The following is a 23639-nucleotide window of genomic DNA, read 5'->3' as shown; positions in this document are numbered from 1 at the left end:
TTCTGTAAATTACTTTTAGCTCAGTGCCAACATCCTTCCTCTGTAGGCTCCCCAAAGGTTCAATTATCTGCCCCTTGCTCCTTCTCTTCTTTCTTCTTGTATAATTTTATTACTAATTACCAGCTCCACACCAAAGATGCCCAACTGTCCCTGGCTTTCACCATGCTGGTGGCTCCACACCCCTCTTCCTGACCTCAGCCATGCTCTGAAGCGCAAACAATGACTTCATCTCAACATCCATCATCGGAAAAGCTCAACGGCAGAAGTGTTTCTAAGAGGAAAAGGCAATCTCTGAAGGCACAGGTCTCCATTATTTCCCTTTTTGTCTCCTCAGGAGCGGGCTGGGCCCGAAGAGGCATTACTGGTGGAGCTATCCCAGAAACACCCCTGGCAGCGCTGCAGTTTAATACCACAGTAAAGGAATCACTGTGGTCCCACAATTAACAAACTATTAGCAAAAGGACCTTCTGGCCCAGTTTGGTTGTGCCGATACGGTGGGTTTTGCTAACGCAGTTATATTAGTCGGCAGTGCGATTTCTACCGATACAGTTCCACTGCCAACTTTTGTATGAACTTGCCTGAGCCAGGGCTCGAAAATTCCTCTTGCTTTCCCTGTTCACACAGCTATGTGCTCCCTCGGTTCTGACTTTGACTGACAGCATCGTGGTCACACCATTGCTCTCTTACAACCTTCCCGTCGGGATGGAAAGCCTCCTTCATGATTCTGTCTTTTCACTGCATAACTCTCTTTAGGTAGGCCTCGAACCCTAGCTGTCAGGTAAAATTACACAGAAAGGGTTGCCCTTCCTTTCCAGCTGTGAAGAGGGCACATTTTTACATGAACGTCACCCAGCACCTCCAGCAGCACCTCCTTATTGCAGGTCCTGCCCCGTGAATTGGCACATCAGAAAAATCTCTCGATATCTACAGCACACATTTGCACTTCTGGAAAGAAGTTTTTACATACTTTAGGCTGAGAACTTTCAAAAGGGTTTTCAGGGTTTAGTCATTTACCATAATAAAAGATTAATCTACGTATTTGATAATTTTGGAAATCCATGTTTTCAAATCTGACTGAAGTTTTACCTATATTTCCTCCTTCCCCTGTCTTAAAAGTACCAGCACTTGGTTTATATTTTAACTGACTGTGCTCATCACCCTTATGTTTCAAGAAGTTCCAAAGATGTGCCATGGTCACCTTATTAGGGACACTGCAGAAAACAAAGCTGAGCAGCTCTCCCCGTGATGACACCAAGCAGACGTCAATTCACCCAAGCTAGCACTGAAGGAAAACAAAAAAAACCGGGTTTACTGGACAGTTTAGAAGTGACTCTACGCTGAAATATATGTTTACAGTGAAAGAAAGGCAATCTGATCTCTGAATCAATACAGGGGAATCCAGCACATCCTGGACATGCTTCACCAGGGTAAACCCGGAGCTTTTTATTCAAATTGAATCCATTTCAACAATGAAACCCTTCATGCCTGCCTACCAAGTCATTGTCTTGCTTTAACACTGAAACACTTCTGTGTTGAAAGCAAGCCTCTGTGGGTTTGCTGAATAAAACCAAATAATCCGTACTTAAACATTTGTAATCTGTCCACAATCCAGCAGCATCCCAATTCTGAAAATGTGCAATTTAGTCAGTATAAGTGACTAGTCAGCCCCACTGAGGGCTGTTTGTAAAGCTCTATTTGTGGAGCTTACTTGACGGGCAGCCACTCGCACTCGTATTCAAAAATGCTCTTTCTCCAAACAGTTAATCTGGTGCTAAATGGGAAGTGCCAGAAGTTCACCCCACTCTTCTCAAATGCTTCAGTCACAGCAGAAACGTTTCCTGCCGGTGGGTTAAATTCCAGTTACCTCCAACGGCCTGTGTCAGACAGAAAGTCCTAAACTTTTGATGCAACGTAAGAATTGAAGCAAACTTTGCTCTTTTTGCCTAAACCCTGTGAATACAGCAGCTTTCGCCTCTCATGCCTTCCACACTGTATCCCAGTGTGTTTTGGTACCTAATCCCGGTCCACATGCTGAAAAATGTGTATACTTCTACAGCTAGACTTGCCAATTTACAAATAACTGTTGAAGAAGTAAATGAGATATTTCTTACAATTCAGTGCAACTTGGGAATATAAAAGCAAAACAATGCAGAAAAATTAGAATGAAAAATCTTAAAATGTCCTTATATGTAAATGACCTACGATGCCACTTTGATTGCGGACAAATGAGTCATCTTCATTAGCATTTTGACTGAGCAGGCACAAATACATTCTAGTGTAGCAGAATTAAATGTGTTTGTGCACTGTACTTAGAAGTCTGAACGACATAGCTTTTCACAAACATGAACAGATCTGCCAGAACAAAGTACACAGGGATGTTGCTCCCAGCTAGTCGCAAAAAAGCATCTGATTATCAAAGAATTACTTCCTGGCATACATACAGAGACATTACAATTCCGGAGTATTAGGCTGCCCACAGAGTCCATCCATACCGGCAAAACTCGCACATTTCTGAATTGATACGACTACTTACGTAAGCAATTTAAGTACCGCCACTGCATACAAGTAGATACTATACTATTTTTTAGATTTATTCTGACAGCAATCAGAAGTGTGGCTACTGTTCATCTGCCTTTCTAAGCACAGTCATAGTGTCAATTAATTTGGGAATTACTGGAAGTTGTGGTATAGGAAGATCACGAAGGATTCTTTTAATTTTGTTTTGGTTTTTTTACCTTGTGTAACCTTGCTGTGTAGAGTGAGCTGACACAGCATACATTCCTATAATTAAGGCAACCGCACAAGCACTGAAAAACTCCTACAAATATTGCATATAAATAAATCATAAGTTTAAAGCCAGAAGGAACCATTAAATGATTTCTTGCTAGTTCACATCACTATATGTCGTTAAGTTCTAATGTGTCAAATCCAGTAACTGCTAGCTACCTTCTCCATAGGTGCAATCATTTTTCAGTATGAAGAGAGAGATGGAGAGTTTGTTACTCCCACAAATAGTTTCTTATAATGAAAAAGCGCAATCTTCCTGTTAAAAATGTCTGCTTTTTTTTTTTAATTAACTTCAGGTTCAGGCTACTGGTTCTTGCTCAGCCTTTCTCTGCTGGGATAGAGGCACCTTTGGTAGTTTTTAATCTTCAAGATACATGTATATTAATCCGTCTTCTTGTCTTCTTAATGAAATACAGTATGAGATCTTGCACAACCTTTTCTCTTCTGCTGAATCATCTGTGGTTCTGTGCCTTACCCGATATTTCAACACCCTTCTGAAATGTACGCACCCTTCCCTACCTAAATAAGGGCAAACAACAATAAAGTTTTCCCCTACTGCTCGTTTTTCTCCCCTTTATGCAAGAAACATTTTAGTACCTTGGCTCACAATACGAACATTTGTCCAGTTCTAACCTTTAATCCTCTGTAGGATAGAGTCCATATTCCTAGAATCAGCCATTTTGGAGATCTTTCAAATTCTGTGCTCCTACATATGTAACCTGGCATTTAGTTGTATTGAAATGATACAAGTCACACATTACTAACTTAAATTAGCAAAAAAAGCTAATCAGTCTTTGGAGTAAATGCAATTTTTTGTTTTCTGCCCAAAAATGGTGGAAGAAAATTGACCAACAGAGGTCTTCCTCCACAGGAAGCCCTTTTGGAAATGCCAATAATTCTTTACTGACCTCTTAAAGGGTAGCTGTCAGTGGTAGAAAGCACTTGGCCTTTTAAAGCAGTTCTTGGCTTGAAGGGCCACATTTGTTTTGGCAACATAAAGCAACATTTCACATGATCACACAATGTCACACAGAAAGAGCATGTACAATACTTTGCACTTCCTGCCCTTGGACGAATATTCAACCTTCCAAATAAAATGGATTTACAGATCCCCCACACCCTCAAATAGGAAGGGTTCAAAGCTTTGTGACAAACTGGGAATAAAGTTCAAGCTGCACTTTGATTTTGACACACTAGCAGATATATTAGGAATGTTGTAATTTTATTCTGTTCGGTCTTTCAAGTAATAAGGAATACTGGTAAGGAAGACAGGAAATTAAACATTTACATCCTTCGTCCCCCAACACTTCCTCCCAGTCTTACAGACCTGGATGTCAAAGCCTACAGTCTTTATCCAGACACGCTTCATGGCTTTCAAGTGAGGACAATGTAATTTCATAGGCAATTCTTTAGTTTCGAAGAGTTGAAAATAAACAGAGACCCATTTATTTCTATAGGCTCAGGAGACATTTTTGCTAGTTTCCCATCAACAGAATTTAAGTAGAGGGATCCTGCTGAATAAGTGGCTAATACTTCATTATGTAGCAATTCTCAGAAGCAACCCTCCGGGACAGGTGATAACTTTGATATCTTATCTTCAAACCAGTAGCTTGTTATTTCACACACAAACTCACTTTAATTAGCTAGACTTATCTGAGAAAGTACTAGTCAACTAAGAAAGAGTGAGACTAAATGATGGGTGGCATTATTTAATAACCTCCCTCAACTGTCCACATAGCATCAGCACCCAAGTTGCTCGTGAATCAGTTTCTGAATGGTTCAGCATTTTCAGCTAAACTACTCAGCGCAACATACTTTAAAACAGCCTCTTCTAAGTTGTGGTAGTAGTTGAGCATCTAGGTACAGACTGTCAGCCACCCACACTAAAGGCTGTTTGTGACAAATTTGACCTCAAGAACACATACAAAATAAAAGGCACAGCACAGGACCGTAAGGGACAGCAACCTTGTCACAAAAAGGATACACAACTGAAGTGGGCCTTGGCTTCTTAAGGGAATTTCCCCTCCCGCATTGCTTTAGCTGGTGCTGTAAAAACCAGCCATTCTCCAAATCTTGACAGCACAAAACCATCTTTTGCATATCTACCTCTCCCAAACACTGAATGAGGATCTCCATGGCCACTACCACGTCTAAAAGAAATTGCCTGCTTTCACAGACTAAGTTCTCTTCAATGGGAAAGGAAGTGCTGGTAGCCTATAGGTGTGTGTTTCAGAAAGACATTATTCTGCTTCTGCCACATTTAACAGGGTAGGAAAGGTACGGTAGGAAACAGAAGCACTGAAATCCATTTTCCAACACAGATCTGCTCTCAGTCTACAAGGTGGACAAGATTTGCTGATGCTACAGCAAAAGGACGAATACCTGCAATTATAAACTGGGCTGAAGCCATGTTGCAACCCTTTTCATTATTTCATCTGTTTTCTAGAATTGCGGTGTCCTGATGTCTGGTATGAAGATAATCATCATATAGCTAGAGCTGTACTCATCATGTAGCAACTAGGCACCTGCTCTTCCACCCCAATTTCAGTTACAGTTCAGTAGCAACTGTCATTTGTTGGTACATAACCACGAGATTGTTTAAAGCTACAAAGATAGATAATATGGTGGTTAAGGAAGATACTAGATGCCTTTTATTACAGGCTTCCTCTGTGTGTTAAGGTAAACTGTGAGGAAGGGGACAAGAAGATGACACTAAATAGTGTAGTATTCCCCCCCTGCCCACCCATTCAAAACAAGTGTCAGTGTTGCTGGTTCTTACTGATGAGTTCTGTAACTGGTCATCTTTTTCCACCGCATTAAATCGGTCAGGTTTGTCCCAATTAGGTTAGAACCAAGGAAAGGGAAGCCATTTTAAAATAGTTATACTGTCAAGGGGAGAGTCAGATGCAATACACTTTAGTACGTACTTTCTATACATGGTCTTTTTCAAAGAAAATTTCCCGTTACATCCTGAAGTGCCTAAGCACCAAAACAGTAATCATTTAAGACGTTTTAAAAGCTGCTTTTCACATAGGAGATGGTCAGTCAGGCAATTCAGATCTTGAACCAGATCCTTCCATGATTATTAATTTCATTATAACCATATCTGTGGCTTATAATATGCTCCAAACAAAGGGGAAGGCCAGTATACACTGAGCCCTACCACAGATATGAAGATAAAATCAGAAGCATATTCCTGATATATCAGTCATCATGTACTTTCTATGTCAGTGTTATCAGATGCCATCTCTCAGCTGAAACAGCAATATACTCTGGCATATTAGGAATGGCTCATGTACAACATCATGACATTAACTGCAGATTTCCTCAAGCCTTCTGTCACTGGATGCCAGGAAACAGACAGGCAGCAGCTCCTCTCACATATGACTATTCCAGCCTAGCAGTGTCCCATTCCTAAAACTAGGATCCCAGCTAATACCTCAGCTTCAGCAGACCCGTAGCTCATTCTCTAAGGCATAGATTTTTGCTTTTAAGTTTTTTAGTTCTCCTTGAATTTTACGGGTTATTCTGTTTCCTTGGCGGACCTCATGTAAAATTGCAAGATCCTGGTCTGGTCCAATATTCAAAGTCACCTGAAAAGGAAAAGAAAAACAGATTAAGAAAAACAAAGATGTACAGAATACAATTTAGAGAGTATTATGACGAGGATGTGAAGGAGAGAATTCTGAAGGAGACCCTTTGTAGCTAGCAAAGAGGATGCTTAAGCTAATGCATATGACCAATAGAAAGGTGCTCCAGAATGAAAAAATAAAGAACAAAGCTTTCATACATTATGGTTTACATTACTGTCAAGGAAGAAATCTGGATAGAATCTAATCATGTTTACCCATAGCCTTTTAACTCCTTTCTAATTCCTGTAGTATTTAGAGACCCACAAAGAGAGGCAGGTTAAAATCTTTATCAACTAACTTTCATCTAATTCTATGTACCTCACTTGATATGATGACATTTTGTCATCTTGCACTACTAGAGGTGGTGTAACTGCTGTGGCCAACCTGCTGCCTCCTCAACTGCATACGATTCAAGAGCAGTTCAAGTACAACGCCTAGTCTCAGGCCATGCCATATGGCCCATACTGAGCTGAACAAAGGCTGCTGGATAGTCAGAATTCCTGATGACAAGCTAGCCAGGGCTGCCATTTCCTGTCACCCTGCAACTGGATAGCACGCCAGCCCAGTCACTTTCAACGGCAGAGCAGCAGTCTTGGAGGCTGCTCTCAAAGCCCTCTTTTCTCTCAGCCCCTTAGGGTGTCTCGTTGTCGTCATGTAGTTCTTGGTCAAAGATTTTAATATGCAAATCAGGAAGTTTAGTCATGTGTAGTCATTTTCACCTCAAGTGATGACAAGGGTTTAAATATCACGTTGCAGACTTCTAGCAAGTATTTTGTTGCTCTGCCCTCTTGTGGTTAAAAGCGTGAAGAAATTACGAACACAGTTAAGAGCACACCCACAGTTATAAAACACACAGGTAAAGGTATCATAGGCTAGGCCATATTTCCCCCATGCAGATATGCTGTTTAGTCCTTAAAGAATAAAGTTCAAAAACCCACAGCACCACAAAAAAAAAAAAAAAAATCGAAGCCTTTGGTGAAGACAAATGCTTTAGTCTAAGTAAACTGAACTGTGCGCCAAAAGTATGGAAAACAAGGGAATTGGTGGCACTGCCAGACTCCTGAAGGAGAGTCAGTTGGACAAAACCTATGCCTAGATCATCCTCTCAAGCATATCTTAGGTAAATATCTCATCCTAAACTCCAAGCAACATCAAGGCTGTGGCTTCCCTTCTAAGCAGTTCTGATGTTCATCTGCACATCTGGAAGCTCCTACAGAGTACACAGCTTCAACTTCCAACCATTGTTTCTGCAGTGACTTTTGCAGAGTTACAAATGAGTTATTAATAAAGGAATAAATAGAATATTCACAATACTTAAGTCAATGATCTACCTCTTACTGGAACAAAACCAAACACTATGGCCACCAGAAAGAAAACCGATCATCATTTTTTTTGCAGGAGATACCTCTGAAACAATCTACTGCCTCGCAATTTTGAGGCAGCTAAGTGAGCTACAGGTATCACATAAGAACTTTCAGAGTTGCAACAAAAATACACAGCTAATGTATAATCAGTACAGTTCCTGGCAAGCTTGATGTCTGACTGATTAACAAAGGAAATCTTTTTTGCTTCATAAAACACCTAAGAGGGCAAGTTTTGTCAAATATTACTACCTAAAGGAGTTTTTCCATTAGTGCCAACAACTATCTAAATTGCCTAGAGTTAAGGAAATATTGCGTTTAAATACTGAGGATACACCTCTATAGGGTAAGCCCATAACAGCCTGCCTCAGAAATGCTTAGCTTTTACCTTAAACAGCTGATTCTCTACATCTTTCAGCTTCTGCCGAAGCTGTTTAATATCATTCTTGAAGCCTTCCACTTCCATATTACGACGTTTTTCCAAGGCCTCATATCGCTGAGTCATCAGCTTCAGGCGCTTCCCCATCTTTTCTGAGCGTTCCTGTGGAGATGAAAACTCAATAGGGTATAGAAAATAAAGGCTGCAAGATCATCACATAGCTAGCAGATGATTACAGGCTAATTACCTTAAAGAGTTCTCTGCCAACATCTCCCTCTTCACGAATCCTAGCCAGCTCACCTTCCAGGGTGACACACTGCTCTCTATACATGTTTGACAGGCACTGTTCCTGCATTAGCTGTTCTTGCAGTGACTAGGACAGAGGAGGAACAGAAAGAATCAACTCAAAAGCCAGTGCTTACAGAGTTTCCCTTGCTCTAGAAAAGCAAGTCTGGTAGATTGACAATATGACAAGCAAATAAAAATTAACAACTGGAGCTACAGCTAATGAAATAACTAGGTAAGAACAATATTCTAACACCACTTCCATTACCAAAACCTTTTAAAGGTTTTCAGTTCTGCATGACTGCTCATCATCAGTTAAAGATCTCCCTCCTCTTCCCCTTAAAAATAATATTAAACTAAAGCTGTGATTTCCCTTTTCACAGCTGCTTGCCCAGTACTGCATCTCCAAAGCACCTACATTCAGTGGTAGATGAAAAAAAACTCCCTATTGCCTGTTTACTTTCCAATTGCTTATTGCCTGTTTACCAACTTCAGATCCCCCAGCTTCTCACTGGAAGTATAATAAAAGTGGAAGAAAGATCCTGACGACTGTAGAGGAGTTGGGGGACATCAGTTGAAAAGACTTATTCTCTCCCGACAGCAGCAAGGAAGATACAGGCGCTGCATTCTAAGTCCATTAGCTGAGAGTATTTACACTAAAAGAGCAACATGTGCAACAAGCAGGTTAAGAACTGTTGGCCCACATGTCACATGGCTTGCAGAAGTAGGGATTTGTTCTGGGCATAAAAGAAACTGACAGTGAAGTGCTACCATAAATCCTAACCACACATTTAATCTGAAATTTGCAAGCAATGCTGATTTTGAGGCAGGAGAGGATTTTTTTTGCGTTAGTGCCAACAACAACGTAACTTAGGGCAAGCCAGTACAGCTTTGAAACAGCTCCTAGATACCTATCTTGGCAAAATCCAGATGCTTACAATTTTCTAGTAAAAAAACCTGATAAGGGTCTCTATCTAGGACAAATAAATTACCTTTATTTCTCTGCTGTGGAGTTTCCAAGCTCCATCATCTGTTCGAAACATCTTCTTGGTACCACTCTGCTTCTTCTCTCTTCCTGGCTCCCTGCTGATAATATGATCCAGATCTTTGTCAAGTTTCCTCAGCAGACTGTCCTTCTCTGCCATCCATGCTTTCTCATTGGCTCGGGCATCAGACTTGAGCTGGAGAAAGTCACGGGTACTCTCATATAACAGATTTTGGGTCTTATGAAGTCTGTAAGAAAGGATCCCAGTGGAGTTAATGAACTTCTTTCCTAGTTCCTACCTTAATTTCCTCAGTCATCATTGCAAGTTGGAAGAATCATGGAAGAAAAATATAGGTGCTTTCCTAACGAGTTTAGATCTTCTCATCTAATGAAAGAAGTGATATCCTTTCAATGTGAAATAGGATTTTTAATATGTAGATTACTCCATCTTCCTACACACACACTACCAAACAGATGACTGCATAATCTGCTTTTCTGCCTGCTGCAGGGAGCAACATACAGAAAGCTAAAATATTTCTATTGTTTCCCTCTCTTCTGATCTCATGGCTCCATCATAGACATTCTCTCACACTCACTTATCTGTTATAGTTTTGATCTTGTCCTGGTCCCTCTGATGCTGGACCTGGGCTTCCTCCATGTGAATCCGCCTGTCCTCTAGTAGCGCCTCAACCTGTTCCTTGGATAATCGTGTCTGTTCTTCTATTTGAGCTTGCAGGGCCTCCACCTGAATGAGCAAACAGAGGCATTACTGAACAAGACCTCGCAGCAGCTCTGCTCCTCTCCTTGCAAGTCTCTCTTAAATTCCAAGATTCAGAACAAAAATTCTACCCAATAATACCTTCAAGATTAATTTCTCGAATTGTGGGTTTGTTTTAATGCTATGTATTTCAAACAACGAAAACATTTTAAGAAAAAATCATGCCATAAGCAAGACAGGCATATTATAAGTGGCAACAATAGATTGAAGATATTGGAAGGATTTAAACTGCACACAGGATGCGACAAATCCTGTGGAATATACAGACACTTCTGTGCCTATCTTCCAATGAAATGGTGATATAAACCCACCTAAATTCTTGTAAGGCAGCAAGTCCACATATCTTGAACAAAAGAAATTACTCAACCAGAATGAATTACTGAATGTAAACAAGGTAAGGAAGGAAGGAAAGGGATGCAAAGAATCTTGATCTAGGGCACATAGTCCGGGAAACAAATTGGAACAAGTAATTGAAAAATGTTCATTGGCCTAAGTGTAAGAAACTCTGAAAATACTTGGCCTGTACTTAGATCGCTTATTTTTATGACAATTTTATATGATGCTCTTGCTCCAGAATACGTGTTGTTAGACAGCTAACTTGCCACTAGGTCAGTCACCACTGCCCTTCAATAACAACAACAACAAAAAAACCTATCTGCTGTACAGGTTTGCTCTTTAGTTTGCTTTTCTTGACTCATCCTTATGCTTTACATACAGCTTCTGGTATCTTCCCCAATTCATGATTCTGTACATTTTATCTTACATTCTGTCATGCTACCTACACCCTATCTTTCACTGAAGTCTAGCAAAGGCAACATTTCATTGTACTAGTGCATCTTTTTGGGGCTGCCTAATTCCATCTCAGACACATTGCTTTTGCCAGACTTCCACAAAGTACCCAACTCTGCAGATCGGCTGTGGGTTTAATGTAAATTCATAGCCACAATCAAATTATGGGAGATAACATCAATTACACATTCTATATTTAAGGGCAACACATTCCAGTTGACATTACTGGAACATCTGATCTTTTAAAACTTCCAGAATCAGACCTAAGTTCTTAAATCTAAGCCTACATTCATCAAAAAGAAACAGCTAAATAAACTGTTAAAAAGTAGGAATCCATAGGAAGGTGTGGGGACTGATCACATTGGTACGTCTACATCTTATCTAAGCAGACAGCTTAGATTTGTCTGTCATAATTTCCTGGACAGCCGGGAATTATACCCATTGTTTAGCAGATGTCTTTACCTGCAGTAGAAGTGTTTGATTATCTCTCTGATATCTCTCAGGACTTTCTGGTTTCTCTCCTTTTGCTGCTGGTTCTGAAGTGCTCCTCTTGGTGCCTATTGCAGAAATTTAACAGAAGGAGAAAGGGCTGTCCAATCTACCTGCAGTACCTTTCCAAGCATGAAATATTGTATGTTTTGGCAGGCCTATAAGAACAGGAAAAAGCTTGCCACTGCTACAGTCACAAGGACTTCTAGGAGGGCTAGCTGGAAGAAAAGAGTTTCAGAACTTGGTGATCACATACCTTTATCCCACACTACCACACCACAGTATTTAGGCAACCTAATGATTTTCTTGGCACATATAGAAAACAAATTTAACAAATTTTCTTAAGAAATTATGAATAGGCAGATGACACAGCTGCACAAGCATCAAGGCTTGAATGAGTTTTGAGCTTGTTAGCTAATTTCAGTCAGTTTGGAAGAGGCAGTTCTTCCAAAAGAGAAAATCAGTAAGTAGGCATGCAGACCCACATCACTGTCTACACTAAAGGCAGGCAGAACCTCACACCTCGGAATGGCTGTGGCTAAGAGTGCCTGTCCAGTTGGTACCTGCAGAGTTCCAGAACAGCCCTTCCACGGTCATAAAAGCCTTTTCCATAGCTGAGCAAATCACGGACATGAGAGCCAGCTGAGGTTATTTTAAAAGATTTTGAAGGGAATCCAAGAGTATGGCATGTATAAAGTATATAGATGTGGACACATTTAGGGAACTTAATGGAGGTATACCAAAGTATTCACAAGTGAGGGATTATGTTGGTATACCAGACACAAACACACAGAGAAACAAGTATCAGTAGCTGTTAATCAGCATGGTGTGGTACCTGTTCTAGAAGTGTCATTTCGTTCAAGTGACTCTCTGGATTTAGCTGGCCTTTGCAGTACAGTAACCTATAGAAACAAGATTAGATATCTGCGCTGAATATCTGGCTTCTCCAAAGTTGTGATGGTCAAGAACAAATCTTAAAGAGTAAAATGAGATATCCAAAAGAACAGCATTACGTTACTTCTACCACAAGACAAGGAAGACATTCACAAGTGTAATGTCTGTGTTAAAAAGTTTCCTTTATCATGGCTGAGTTTTGCCATTTCTGCCTCTATTTTTTTTTTAATCAAAATAACTGGAAAGTAATCCTGCCCTTGCTGGCTTCATTAGATGAAAATCAGCACCCGCAGCAGGAAAATGAGCATTTTGGGGACAGGTTGGAGAAGAGGAAGGTAGAGATGAAGGTTATGCTATTTCCTTCTTTCGTACTCTTTCTTGTCTTAGTAAGCAGAGAAACATGAAGCTTGATTTATCAGCACATTCACTCAAGCTACTGAACAAGCCTGCAATAGAAGCTAACTGCTAAAACTATTGAAACAACTCAACTGTTGAACTGAAATGCATTTAACAAAAACAGGAGGCCACAAGGGAGCAGGTTATAAACCCAATGCTTATCCTGAGACTGATGCTATATAATAGGCCTATATCAAGGAATTTTAAAGCTTCTGTGAGATTTCTGAACTGCCTGAGCAGTGCAGAGCAACCACAAACAATGCAGCATATTTCAGCCTTTTTCTGCACCTTATCCCAAGATAAATCCTATATTCCATCATAGTGTCTGTATGTCCAAATCATTCATGATTCATGACTTTCATAAGTAGGTTCAACTACACCGCACTTCATATGCGCTGCCATTTAATCAATTTGACATTACTTCTGAAACATGCAATACAAGATTGCCTAGAGGGGATGGCGCTTCTGCAGTCTCCTGCCCAGGAAACTGCTGCAGCAACCTCAACACAGCTTTATTGTTTACTGATACTCGAAGAGACAGGCACTCTGAGATAGCTGATCTTCAAACACTACACGTGGTAATTTTCTGCACTTCCTTTTTTTTGTTTTTCTCTTTGTGGTACTCTCTCCACCTTCTCAATGACCATTTGCCCATCGGCTTCAGACTCCCATCTGACCTTTAGGAGGCTGATCTGGAGGTATGTATTGAAGGTAGAAGGGAGATGATGATGCTACAGAGACCTTCCAGTGTGCTAAGGGGACCTACTTCTAAGTGGACCTGCTTCCAGTGTGCTTGTTCCTATTTATCTGTCAGCAACTATATTACAACCTGATGTTGCTACAGACCCCTCCGGCTGTGGGTTCATTTAGCAACTTTGACTTGCAGGACAGATCCGGTCTGTGGTCAGCCTCTGAGGTACAGATCTTCATGTTACAATCAAAAGCAGGGTTCTACAGAAACACGGAACTTGCCTTATGTGGAGGCTCCTTGTGAAAATATGTAACTTCTCCTTTGTCTGTTCCCACTAAAGCCAGGAGATGCTGAATTTTTTTTCTATCCTCCAATTCCCTGGAATTCAAAGAAAGCGGTCAGCACACTGCTATTTTTAAGTACATCGAGACATTGTGACACACTGTCCTTTTAGTTTATTCGTTAATGCTTACAAGTTTCCCAAATTTTTGCAGTTCTTGAGAGTACTGTTTTAAAACTAACTCCCAAAGACATTACTGGTGTTGCCGATATAATAAGGCCACCACCAATTCCACTGGCATTGGGGAGCATTCCTCTTTTCAGATATGACAATATTACACAGGCTGATACAGCAATAGCACATGGTGGTAAAAAATTTGCATTCCAGAGTTGCGAACTACCTAAAATCCTCTCAGATACAATCTGTTGAATGAAGTAAGTGTCCATTGTTTTTAAAGCAAACTACATTAAGGGCTGTATCAGACTTTTCATCACCCTCTTGAGAAGTGCCAAAGCACACAAACACGTTTTGACTTAAGTTCTCAAAACTTTAACAGAAAACTTGATATTATCATCCACAAATGTTCTGAAGAAGATTGGGAACTCCTTTGCCACAGGCAGGTAGTCTGGTACAGCAGGTTATATTCCAGTTCACCAGCTAAATGGCATTAAAAAGGAGTGGCTATCAACATGATCTCATGGAGTGAGGGGAAACTATTTCCTTTGGCCTGTATTTTCTATTTGAGCTTAAGTGTTTTTAGGGCTGAGGGAGGAGGTTTTACCAGGCAGGCGCAAGATGTGTCTCAGGTTTGCATGGCAAGGTTTTGGTAGGGGAGGGGCTACAGCGGTGGCTTCTGTGAGAAGCTGCCAGAAGCTTCCCCCATGTCTGACAGAGCCAGCACCAGCCGGATCCAGGATGGACCCACTGCTGGCTGAGGCTGAGCCCATCAGTGATGGTGGTAGTGCCTCTGGGATAGCAGATTTAAGAAGGGGGAAAAAAAACCTGCACAATTGCAGGCAGAGAGAGAAGTGAGAATATCTGAGAGGAACAACTCTGCAGACACCAAGGTCAAGGTCAGTGAAGAAGCAGGGGGAGGAGGTGCTCCAGTTGCCAGAGCAGAGATTCCCCTGCAGCCCATGGTGAAGACTGTGGTAAAGACCATGGTGATGCAAGGCTCTCCGCCGACAGCCCGTGGAGGAACCCCATGCCAGAGCAGGTGGATGCCCAAAGGAGGCTGTGACCCTGTAGGAAGCCTGCACTGAAGCAGGCTCCTGGCAGGACCTGTGACCCCATGGAGAGAGAGGAGCCCACGCTGGGGCATGTTTGCTGGCAGGACTTGTGATGCCACGAGGGACCCACTCTGAAGCAGTTTGTTCTGCTTCAGCCTGCCTGTTCAGGCCAGGAAAAGGAGGGAGTGGGGGGAAGGCGTTTTAAGATTTGTTTTTATTTCTCATTATCCTATTGTGATTTGATTGGTAATAAACTAATTTCCCCAAGTCAAGTCTGTTTTACCTGTGATGGTAAATGGTGAGTGATCTCCCTGTCCTTATCTCAAGCCAGGAGCCTTTCATTGTATTTTTTCTCCCCCTGTCCAGCTGAGGAGGGGGAGTGATAGAGCGGCTTGGTGAGCACCTGGTGTCCAGCCAGGATCAACTCACCACAGGCTGCTTAAATCAGAACCTTCACATTCAAACTGGCAACTCAGAATTAAAATCTGATTCTATGTTCAACTTCTGCTCTTCCTTCTACTACTGGAATAGGAAGAATAAGTGGAAAAATATTAACAGCCCAACAGATTGCATTTCACCTCAAGATTGGTATGATTTCATGGGAGCCCTCTCTGGGAAGCGTGGCCTAATTGCTTCTCTGAAGAGTCTGGATCTGGATGAGAACTAGAACATAACTCATGCAATTGCAACTGTCAGTGACCCAGCCCACCACCTGAGACAGCACACCTGATTTTCAGCCGGTCATTCTCTGAGTAAAGACGAAGGACATGTTCCCTCTCCTGGAAGAGGTAGACTTGCATATCACTCAAAGCCTTCTGCAACTCGGCAATCTCCTCTTCTCGCTGACGTAATTCCCATTGCAATTTGTGCTAGGTAGAGAGAATGAGGTACTTGAGATGACACAGAGCATTGGGCAACACCTGCAAGCTTCAAACTGCTTGTGCCCTAAGCCTGTAACTGGTGTAGAACAACTGCCAGTTCAGTGACTTTATTCCCTCACAAAATTTGACCAGATGAGGGCAGTATTGGAAAAATTATTTTAAAATGTTTCAACAGCATTCAGAGCCCTGAGAATCATTGTCACTATACAACAGCCAAATAAGGCCTAAGCTAGCGTCTCCCGTTTCCAGCAGCGGCACTTCTGCACTGGCATGCAGAATCTGACATCAACAAAAACCTAGCAAGGCCTCTGTAATAGCACTTGCTCTTAAAAGAAATTACTGAACAACGGACATTAAAATATCTGTATGGTTTAGTAGTGAGAAATCTGACTGGTTCTAAGTTTCATTAATGATGGTCTACCTGGTGTGGAAAACTAACCAACCTTTCAGAAAAACATTCCTGTAGGAGCGAAGGCACTATTTTGGAACCAGCCCCTCTTTTTCCCATATGCTGAATGAAAGTAATGTGTATGCCACATATTTCCCCGAGTGCTTTCAGGCTGCTTCAAGCATGGCCAGTACTTGAGAAGGCACCTCAATCACCTCAGAAGTGATCGTTCTATTCCCAAAGGGTCATTCACCATTACAGAGATGACTGCTGGCCAGATGTATGCAGTATGGTGTATCAGAGCACTCAAGATTTCTTCCTCTCAAAAGGCAAAGACTTTTAGGTTTTGGAGTTTCTTTTAAATTCTTTTTTTTTTTTGCTGTGTAGTATCCTGCTTAGTAGCCTATGGCCAAGCTCATGAATTCCATTGCAGTGAATACAAATCGTCTCCGTAGCTCAAAGCCCATTAAATTTGGAAAAGGAGCACTCATTCTTCACTATGAGAAACATGGGAAATAAGCTGGACAACATGGGAGCTAAACATGTAAACCCAGGCTTTAATTTAAAAAAAAAAAAAAAAAGGAAATAAACAACCCTCTGTGAAGATATAACCAAACTATAATAACTTAAGAATAGAAGAATATCCTACCGACATGTTCTGTTTACTTTGATGGAGGACAGACAGCTAGATTTTACAATCAAACCCTGAAATCTACTTATTTCTTCTTCGTTCAGTTCTACCAGATTACTGGTAAATCCTAAGACCATCTGTGCTGAGTTTTCAGCTGAAGAAACATATTAAGTTGGTGTAACGATACATAGACCATAATTCAGAAACTCTTTTCCTAACCTGCTCATCATATGTTTCTTTGTATCTCTCCAGCCTTTTTACCAAATCCTCATGTTCCTCATCAAAGTCAGCAATCTTCTTGCGGTAGTATTCCAACAGCTCCCGAGAGGGATGGAGAAAGGCCAAGCGCTCACTGATTGAAGGGAGAGGAGTACAGTCTTCCTGACTCGGAGACTGAGAACTAGCATACCTGGATGAGACATGGGGGGTTGCCAGCCTGGACAAAAACAGTTTCTAATGGCATGTAAGCTTCAGACAGTAAAAGAAAAAAACAACTTTCTAAAACAGTTAGTTAAAAATAGATGTTCAATTTTAACACTGGTTCAATTTCAAATACAGATTAGCTTGTCTGTGCTCTGCGTATTAACAGGAGATCATGGCATTTAGGTGAACCAAAAGCTTTGATATAGAACAGCTTGTGGGCTTACTATACTGTGGAGGGGGGCCAACTGGTAGCAAAGGAAGAAAGAAAAAAGTTATGGAATGAAATTCTCATAAGTTATTTGAGGAGGGTGAAGGAAAGGAGGGTGAGAGCAGGAAAGCAAAGGAGAGAACAAAGGGGACAAAAAGTGCATTGTTGTACAATGAGAAGCAGCAGAGGAAAAAAACACCTTCTGAAGAAAGACTGCTGAATAATGATAATAATTCAAGTTAGCTGATGCACCAGCCACCGTAATTTAAGGTGTAGGTCAAGGAATCTACATGCTTTCCTTTCTGGTGTACTTGATGTTCTTATCCATGTAGCTTGTCCACCCCTGATAGCAAAATAGAAGCTTCCAAGCTCTTGAACCTTACATTGAGGTGTTAGATGGAAAATATGTCAATATTACATAATTCAAATCAAGAAAATGTGTAATTACAATCTGATTTTCCTTTTAAGCAATGTTTACTGCAGTCAAACATTTAATCTGCTCATACAAGCACCAAATTTGCAAATAGAGCTGCATTTAGGGTGCAAAATTATCCTGGAAAGTATTATTTTCATTGTTTATGTTGATCTGACACTTTTTTTTTTAGTGATACCATGAGTAACAAAATTAATGCTAAGAAGCCTCTTCACAACAGATCTGCTTAACAAAAACACAGTCCAGAATCTGATTCTGGAGCTAGTGCCAGAACTTGGACCATAAAGTGATCTGGCAGGTGACACAGACAGCGGTGACCTTCATGGACCAGCTCACCAAAGCCGCTTAGATCAGAACCCCAATGCGCTACAGCCATGAAAAAGTGCCAAGCTCCTTAACTCCTGCAAGTGTAGGAAGGTATTAAATATGCGTTAGTTCTATTTCATGTAGAATCTTTCCCACCAGTTGTGCCCAGAAATGCCTTAAACACCACACTTGGAAAAATAAATAACAGCAACAGAAGAAAACAGGTAACATAAGCACAAGGTGAATACTTTATTACTGAACTAAAGGACAGTAGAAACAGGAAAGGTGTGAGGATAAGGAAACACAGCAGGTACAAGAGCAGACAAAACGATGCCTTCCGTTAAGCCTGCCTACCGGACAGAAAAGGAAGCGCTCCGGGGCCAGGCCCCGCAGAGCAGTGTCGGCGCGGGGTGACTGGGGAGGCAGACCCCACACTACCTTCTGGAGCCAGGGGAGGCCCCCGCAGAGCGGTCCGTCGCGCTCATGGCGGCTCCGCGGCGGGGACAGGGCACACCGCGGGCGGGGGAGAGAAGCTTCGAGCCGGGGCTCGGGCGGGCCGCCCGCAGCGCCGGGTACCCCAGGAAGCTGAAGGAGGCGGGGGGGGCCGGCCGAAAGGCGACCTAGGGCGCGCTGCAGGCCTCGCCGGTAACGGCCATACCCGCGCGGAGAAGCCCCTGGGCGGGGAGGGGTAGAGGCCCTGCCAAACGGGACAGGCTCCCGGATCAGCGCGGAAGCGGCCGGTACAGCACGCCACCGCTTCACTGCCCTCCGCTGAGAGGAGCCCCCAACGACAAACCAACCGCCGTCATCGACCCTGCACAACTTAAACGGCCAGGCGACCTGCCGCCCGCCGCCTCCGCCAATCACGGGCACCCTTCCATGCGGCGCCGACCGACTCTACCAATCAGCGCTCGCGACAAGGGCGCCGAGGAGCTCCGCGCCGGCGCGTCTGGGAGTTGTAGTCCTTGCTTGGCCGGCGGGGGCGGGGCGGGGGTACTGCGCGTGCGCGGGGGGCGGAGCGGTGGTACCGGCCGTCGCGGGGCCCGAGGAGGGGGAAGAGGTGGTATTTAGGGAAGAAACATCGGGCCGTCTCTTTTTAACCCCGCTTTTATGGCGGCAGGGATTAGAGCTCTGGGCGCAATACATGCGACTTGCAGTGGGAACCCGCTTGATCGATAGCGGCAAAAAAACCCCCCAAACATCTATTTTTCTTTGAAAATGAACAGAACGGAGGGGTTGCGAAGCACCTGTAGGTTCAGATTCTGGCTGAATATCCCTATGTATTATTTAGATAATCCAGATACTTTTTAGCCTCTTCCTCCCCACATATATCCTCCCACACCTGGCAGTACTTAGTATTCTTCTCACAATTTATGCAATACACTGTTTCCTAATTTAGCTGCTAAGAGCACTGGGAAAATGCCTGCATGCTAATAAGCCAGCTTTTTTTCTTAACTTTCTTTAAAGAAATGGGCTTTCTGTATTAAAAAACCCTAGGATTACTTACAAAACTATGAGGTTCTTCAAAACAATTTTCTCAATAAACAGAGAAAGGAGGAGGGTAGATGACTTTCTGGGCGAAGTCCAGAAGACAGCTGTTATTATCCCCAGTTAGACTAGATGCTCTCTCCACTTCTCACAAAGCAGTTGAATGTATTGTACAAGAGGCTTAAGTCTTCTCTCAGGGAAGTGATAAATACCTCCAGGTGACCAAGAGAAATAAGGACTAAGGTGGGGTACACGAGTCTCAGCGTGGCCCAGTGTTTCAGCGGTGAACAGCCCCTCAGCCTGAGGGGGTAATAGAGAAAAGCATGAAATTCTGTTGTGGCAAGGGTATCTTGCAGAATAGATTACATGAAAAAATGCCCCCTCACAGTTTAGTTGGGATTTTTAGCTTTTAACCCTGTTAGGAAAACCTGCACCTTCCCACCAGTGCCTTCCAGAGCCCTCCCCAGCCCAAACATAGAATCATAGAATCATTAAGGTTGTAAAAGACCTCTAAGATCATCAAGTCCGATCATCAAGTCCAACCATCAACCCAACACCACCATGCTTCCTAAAACATGCCCTGAAGTGCCACGTCTACGTGTTTCCTGAACACCTCCAGGGATGGTGACTCCACCACCTCTCTGGGCAGCCTGTTCCTATGTCTGACCACTCTTTCAGTAATGAAATCTCTCCTAATATCCAATCTGAACCTCCCCTCATGCAACTTGAATCTATTTCCTCTCGACCTATCACTCATTACCTGGGAGAAGAGACCAGCACCCACCTCACTACAACATCCTTTCAGGTAGCTGTAGAGAGCCATAAGGTCTCCCCTCAGCCTCCTCCAAACTAAACAACCCCAGTTCCTTCAACCTCTCCTCAAAAGACCTGTTCTCCAGACCTTTCACCAGCTTCATTGCTGCTCTTTAGACACACTCATTTCAGTTTATTCTTACTGTGTATTCCAGCCTTAGCACTGGTGTGCTATTTCAGTCTCGGAAACTAAGTTGATTTCTTCCTGCCGTTACCATGAGGCTTACAAGATCCGCCTCAGACAGACTAATAATATTTATCTGCATCACTTCCCTGCCAGATCACAGAGGTGTCGCCCACATTTTACGTATGGGAAACAAATGGATCTGATGTGAATGGTTAACTTTGACAAAAGTTATAGGTAAGAGCAAACTGATCTTATGAAACATTGAATGAGTTCACCAGTGCTTATTTGTTGTTGCAATGTCTTCTTATATTTTGCAGGGGGTTCCTGACATGGATGCCTGATTCTTCTATGGATGTAGAGCATGTGGAATGCAGATATTTCCTTATCAGTATCTAGAAATTTTATGTCTGCATACTCCTGCCGTATTTTTTTCTATTATTTGGTTATGCCTCTCTTCTGATGAGCTGTACCAGATTCTTTGAAGGAAATGTGTGTGTACGTGTATTCTGTCCCCAAGAGCAGAATCACTAACATACCCAATTTCCAAGATAAGCAGTGACTTAGCCAGGAATACTGGAGGGGGAAAACTCCATGTAGAAGGCACTTACTCCTTGAAAAAGCTTTGTTTTGAGAAGCAGCCTTTTGCCGATTTCCTTCTAGACTGTTCAATATTTCAGTTTTGTGTAGAAAGTTTTTACAAATACATTACCAACAAAAAGGAAGTGAAGGAGAATCTCCATCCTCTATTGGATGCAGAGGGGAACATTGCCACCAAAGATGAGGAGAAGACTGAGGTACTTAATGCCTTCTTTGCCTCAGTCTTGAATAGTCAGACCAGTTATCCCCAGGGTATTCAGCCCCCTGAGCTGGAAGGCAGGGACAGGGAGCAGAATGAACCCCCCATAATCCAGGAGGAAGCAGTTTACGACCTGCTGAGCCACCTGGACACACACAAGTCGATGGGGCTGGATGGGATCCACCTGAGAGCACCAAGGGAGCTGGCGGAGGAGCTCACCAAGCCACTCTCCGTCATTTATCAGCAGTCCTGGTCAACAGGGGAGGTCCCAGGTGACTGGAGGCTTGCCAATGTGACACCCATCTACAAGAAGGGCCGGAAGGAGGATCTGGGGAACTACAGGCCTGTCAGCCTGACCTTGGTACTGGGGAAGGTTATGGAGTGGTTCATTTTGAGTGAGCTCACCAGGCAAGTGCAGGACAGCCAGGGGATCAGGCCCAGCCAGCATGGCTTCATGAAAGGCAAGTCCTGCCTGACCAACCTGATCTCCTCCTTCTATGACCAGGTGACCCGCCTAGGGATGAGGGAAGGGCTGTGGATGTTGTCTAGCTGGACTTTAGCAAAGCCTTTGACACTGTCTTCCACAGCATCCTCCTAGAGAAGCTGGTGTCTCATGGCTTAGGCAGGTGTGCTCTTTGCTGGGTAAAAAACTGGCTGGATGGCTGAGCCCAGAGAGTTGTGGTGAACGGAGCTAAATCCAGTTGATGGCCAGTCACAAGCAGTGTTCCCCAGGGCTGTTTTGGGGCCAGTCTTGTTTAATATTTTTATCAATGGTCTGGATGAGGGGACTGAGTGCACCCTCAGTAAGTTTGCAGATGACACCAAACTGGGTGGCAGTCTTGATCTGCTGGCGGGTACAAAGGCTCTGCAGGCTGGTTTGATGGGCCGAGGTATGAGGTTTAACAAGGCCAAGTGCTGGTTCATGCACTTCAGTCACAACAACCCCATGCAACACTACAGGCTTGGGGAACAGTGGCTAGAAAGCTCTTCCGGCGGAGAAGGACCTGGGGGTGTTGGTTGACAGCCGGCTGAATATGAGCCAGCAGTGTGCCCAGGTGGCCAAGGCGGCCAACAGCATCCTGGCTTGTATCAGGAAGAGTGTGGCCAGCAGTATCAGGGAAGTGATTATGCCCCTGTACTCGGCACTGGTGAGGCCGCACCTTGAATACTGTGTTCAGTTTTGGGCCCCTCAGTACAAGAAGGACACTGAGGTGCTGGAGCATGTCCAGAGAAGGGCAACGAAGGGTCTGGAGAACAGGTCTTTTGAGGAGAGGTTGAGGGAACTGGGGTTGTTTAGTTTGGAGGAGGCTGAGGGGAGACCTTATGGCTCTCTACAGCTACCTGAAAGGATGTTGTAGTGAGGTGGGTGCTGGTCTCTTCTCCCAGGTAATGAGTGATAGGTCGAGAGGAAATAGATTCAAGTTGCATGAGGGGAGGTTCAGATTGGATATTAGGAGAGATTTCATTACTGAAAGAGTGGTCAGACATAGGAACAGGCTGCCCAGAGAGGTGGTGGAGTCACTATCCCTGGAGGTGTTCAGGAAACACGTAGACGTGGCACTTCAGGGCATGTTTTAGGAAGCATGGTGGTGTTGGGTTGATGATCGGACTTGATGATCTTAGAGGTCTTTTACAACCTTAATGATTCTATGATTCTGTAAAATGTTTGAGTATGGTGAACACTGAAGGTGGGGTTCTGGTTAAAAGAAGAAACAACAGCAAATCTTTTTTGAAGACTATGTTGTAATGGATAAGTAAGCAAGGTACCAGGCAAGTTCGAACTTGTGAGTGCTTGACTTTGGAAATAAAACATTGTGTTTGGGGAGGAGACGAGCAGAGTATCTATACCTAGCGCAGAAGTGGGGGACTGATTGTGGAGTGCTTCAGACAACCTTGCCATTAATTACCGACCGGATCTCTGCGATTGTAGCGGCAGAGAGGCCCGCGCTGGGCAGGTACGGCCGGGCTGCCAGCAGCAGCGCTCCGCGCCTGGCCCCAGCCCTGGGCGGGGCGGGCTCAGGGGCGCCTGGCGCAGCCGCCCCGCCGGGGCTCAGGGCGAGCGCCCCCCGCAGACGGCGCTCAGCGCCGACGGCTCGTTTTCGGCAACGAAGCTAAAAATCTAAATATAAGGAAGACGGTGGGCACCAGCTGCCGGGGAAGACAGGCCGGG

General features: G+C 43.4%; 1 protein-coding gene across 1 annotated transcript; it reads right to left on the bottom strand.

Moving 5' to 3' along the window:
• Positions 1-1406: 1406 nt before the first annotated feature.
• CCDC77 (coiled-coil domain containing 77) lies at positions 1407-19108 on the bottom strand. Its single transcript, XM_009503215.2, has 11 exons — positions 18684-19108; positions 17095-17311; positions 15702-15844; positions 13748-13844; positions 12321-12387; positions 11459-11553; positions 10026-10174; positions 9437-9677; positions 8407-8532; positions 8169-8321; positions 1407-6380 (listed from the first exon to the last, which is right to left on the bottom strand). The coding sequence occupies exons 1-11, from the start codon at positions 18728-18730 to the stop codon at positions 6234-6236; spliced, it is 1482 nt and encodes a 493-aa protein (XP_009501510.1). The 5' UTR covers positions 18731-19108; the 3' UTR covers positions 1407-6233.
• Positions 19109-23639: the final 4531 nt, after the last annotated feature.

The sequence above is a fragment of the Phalacrocorax carbo genome, chromosome 1, assembly GCF_963921805.1.
Source record: "Phalacrocorax carbo chromosome 1, bPhaCar2.1, whole genome shotgun sequence".
NCBI classification, from domain to species: domain Eukaryota; kingdom Metazoa; phylum Chordata; class Aves; order Suliformes; family Phalacrocoracidae; genus Phalacrocorax; species Phalacrocorax carbo.
The sequence above is the reverse complement of the archived record's forward strand: the minus strand, read 5'-3'. Positions and strand labels throughout refer to the sequence as shown.

Excerpts from the sequence above, each read along its gene's own strand:
- CCDC77 (XM_009503215.2), bottom strand. The coding sequence starts at position 18,730 with ATGAGCGCGACGGACCGCTCTGCGGGGGCCTCCCCTGGCTCCAGAAG. Across the intron at positions 17,312-18,683 it reads GCCTCCCCTGGCTCCAGAAG|GCTGGCAACCCCCCATGTCT; the intron begins GTAGTGTGGGGT and ends GTTTTTGTCCAG. Across the intron at positions 11,554-12,320 it reads AAATGACACTTCTAGAACAG|GCACCAAGAGGAGCACTTCA; the intron begins GTACCACACCAT and ends TTTCTGCAATAG.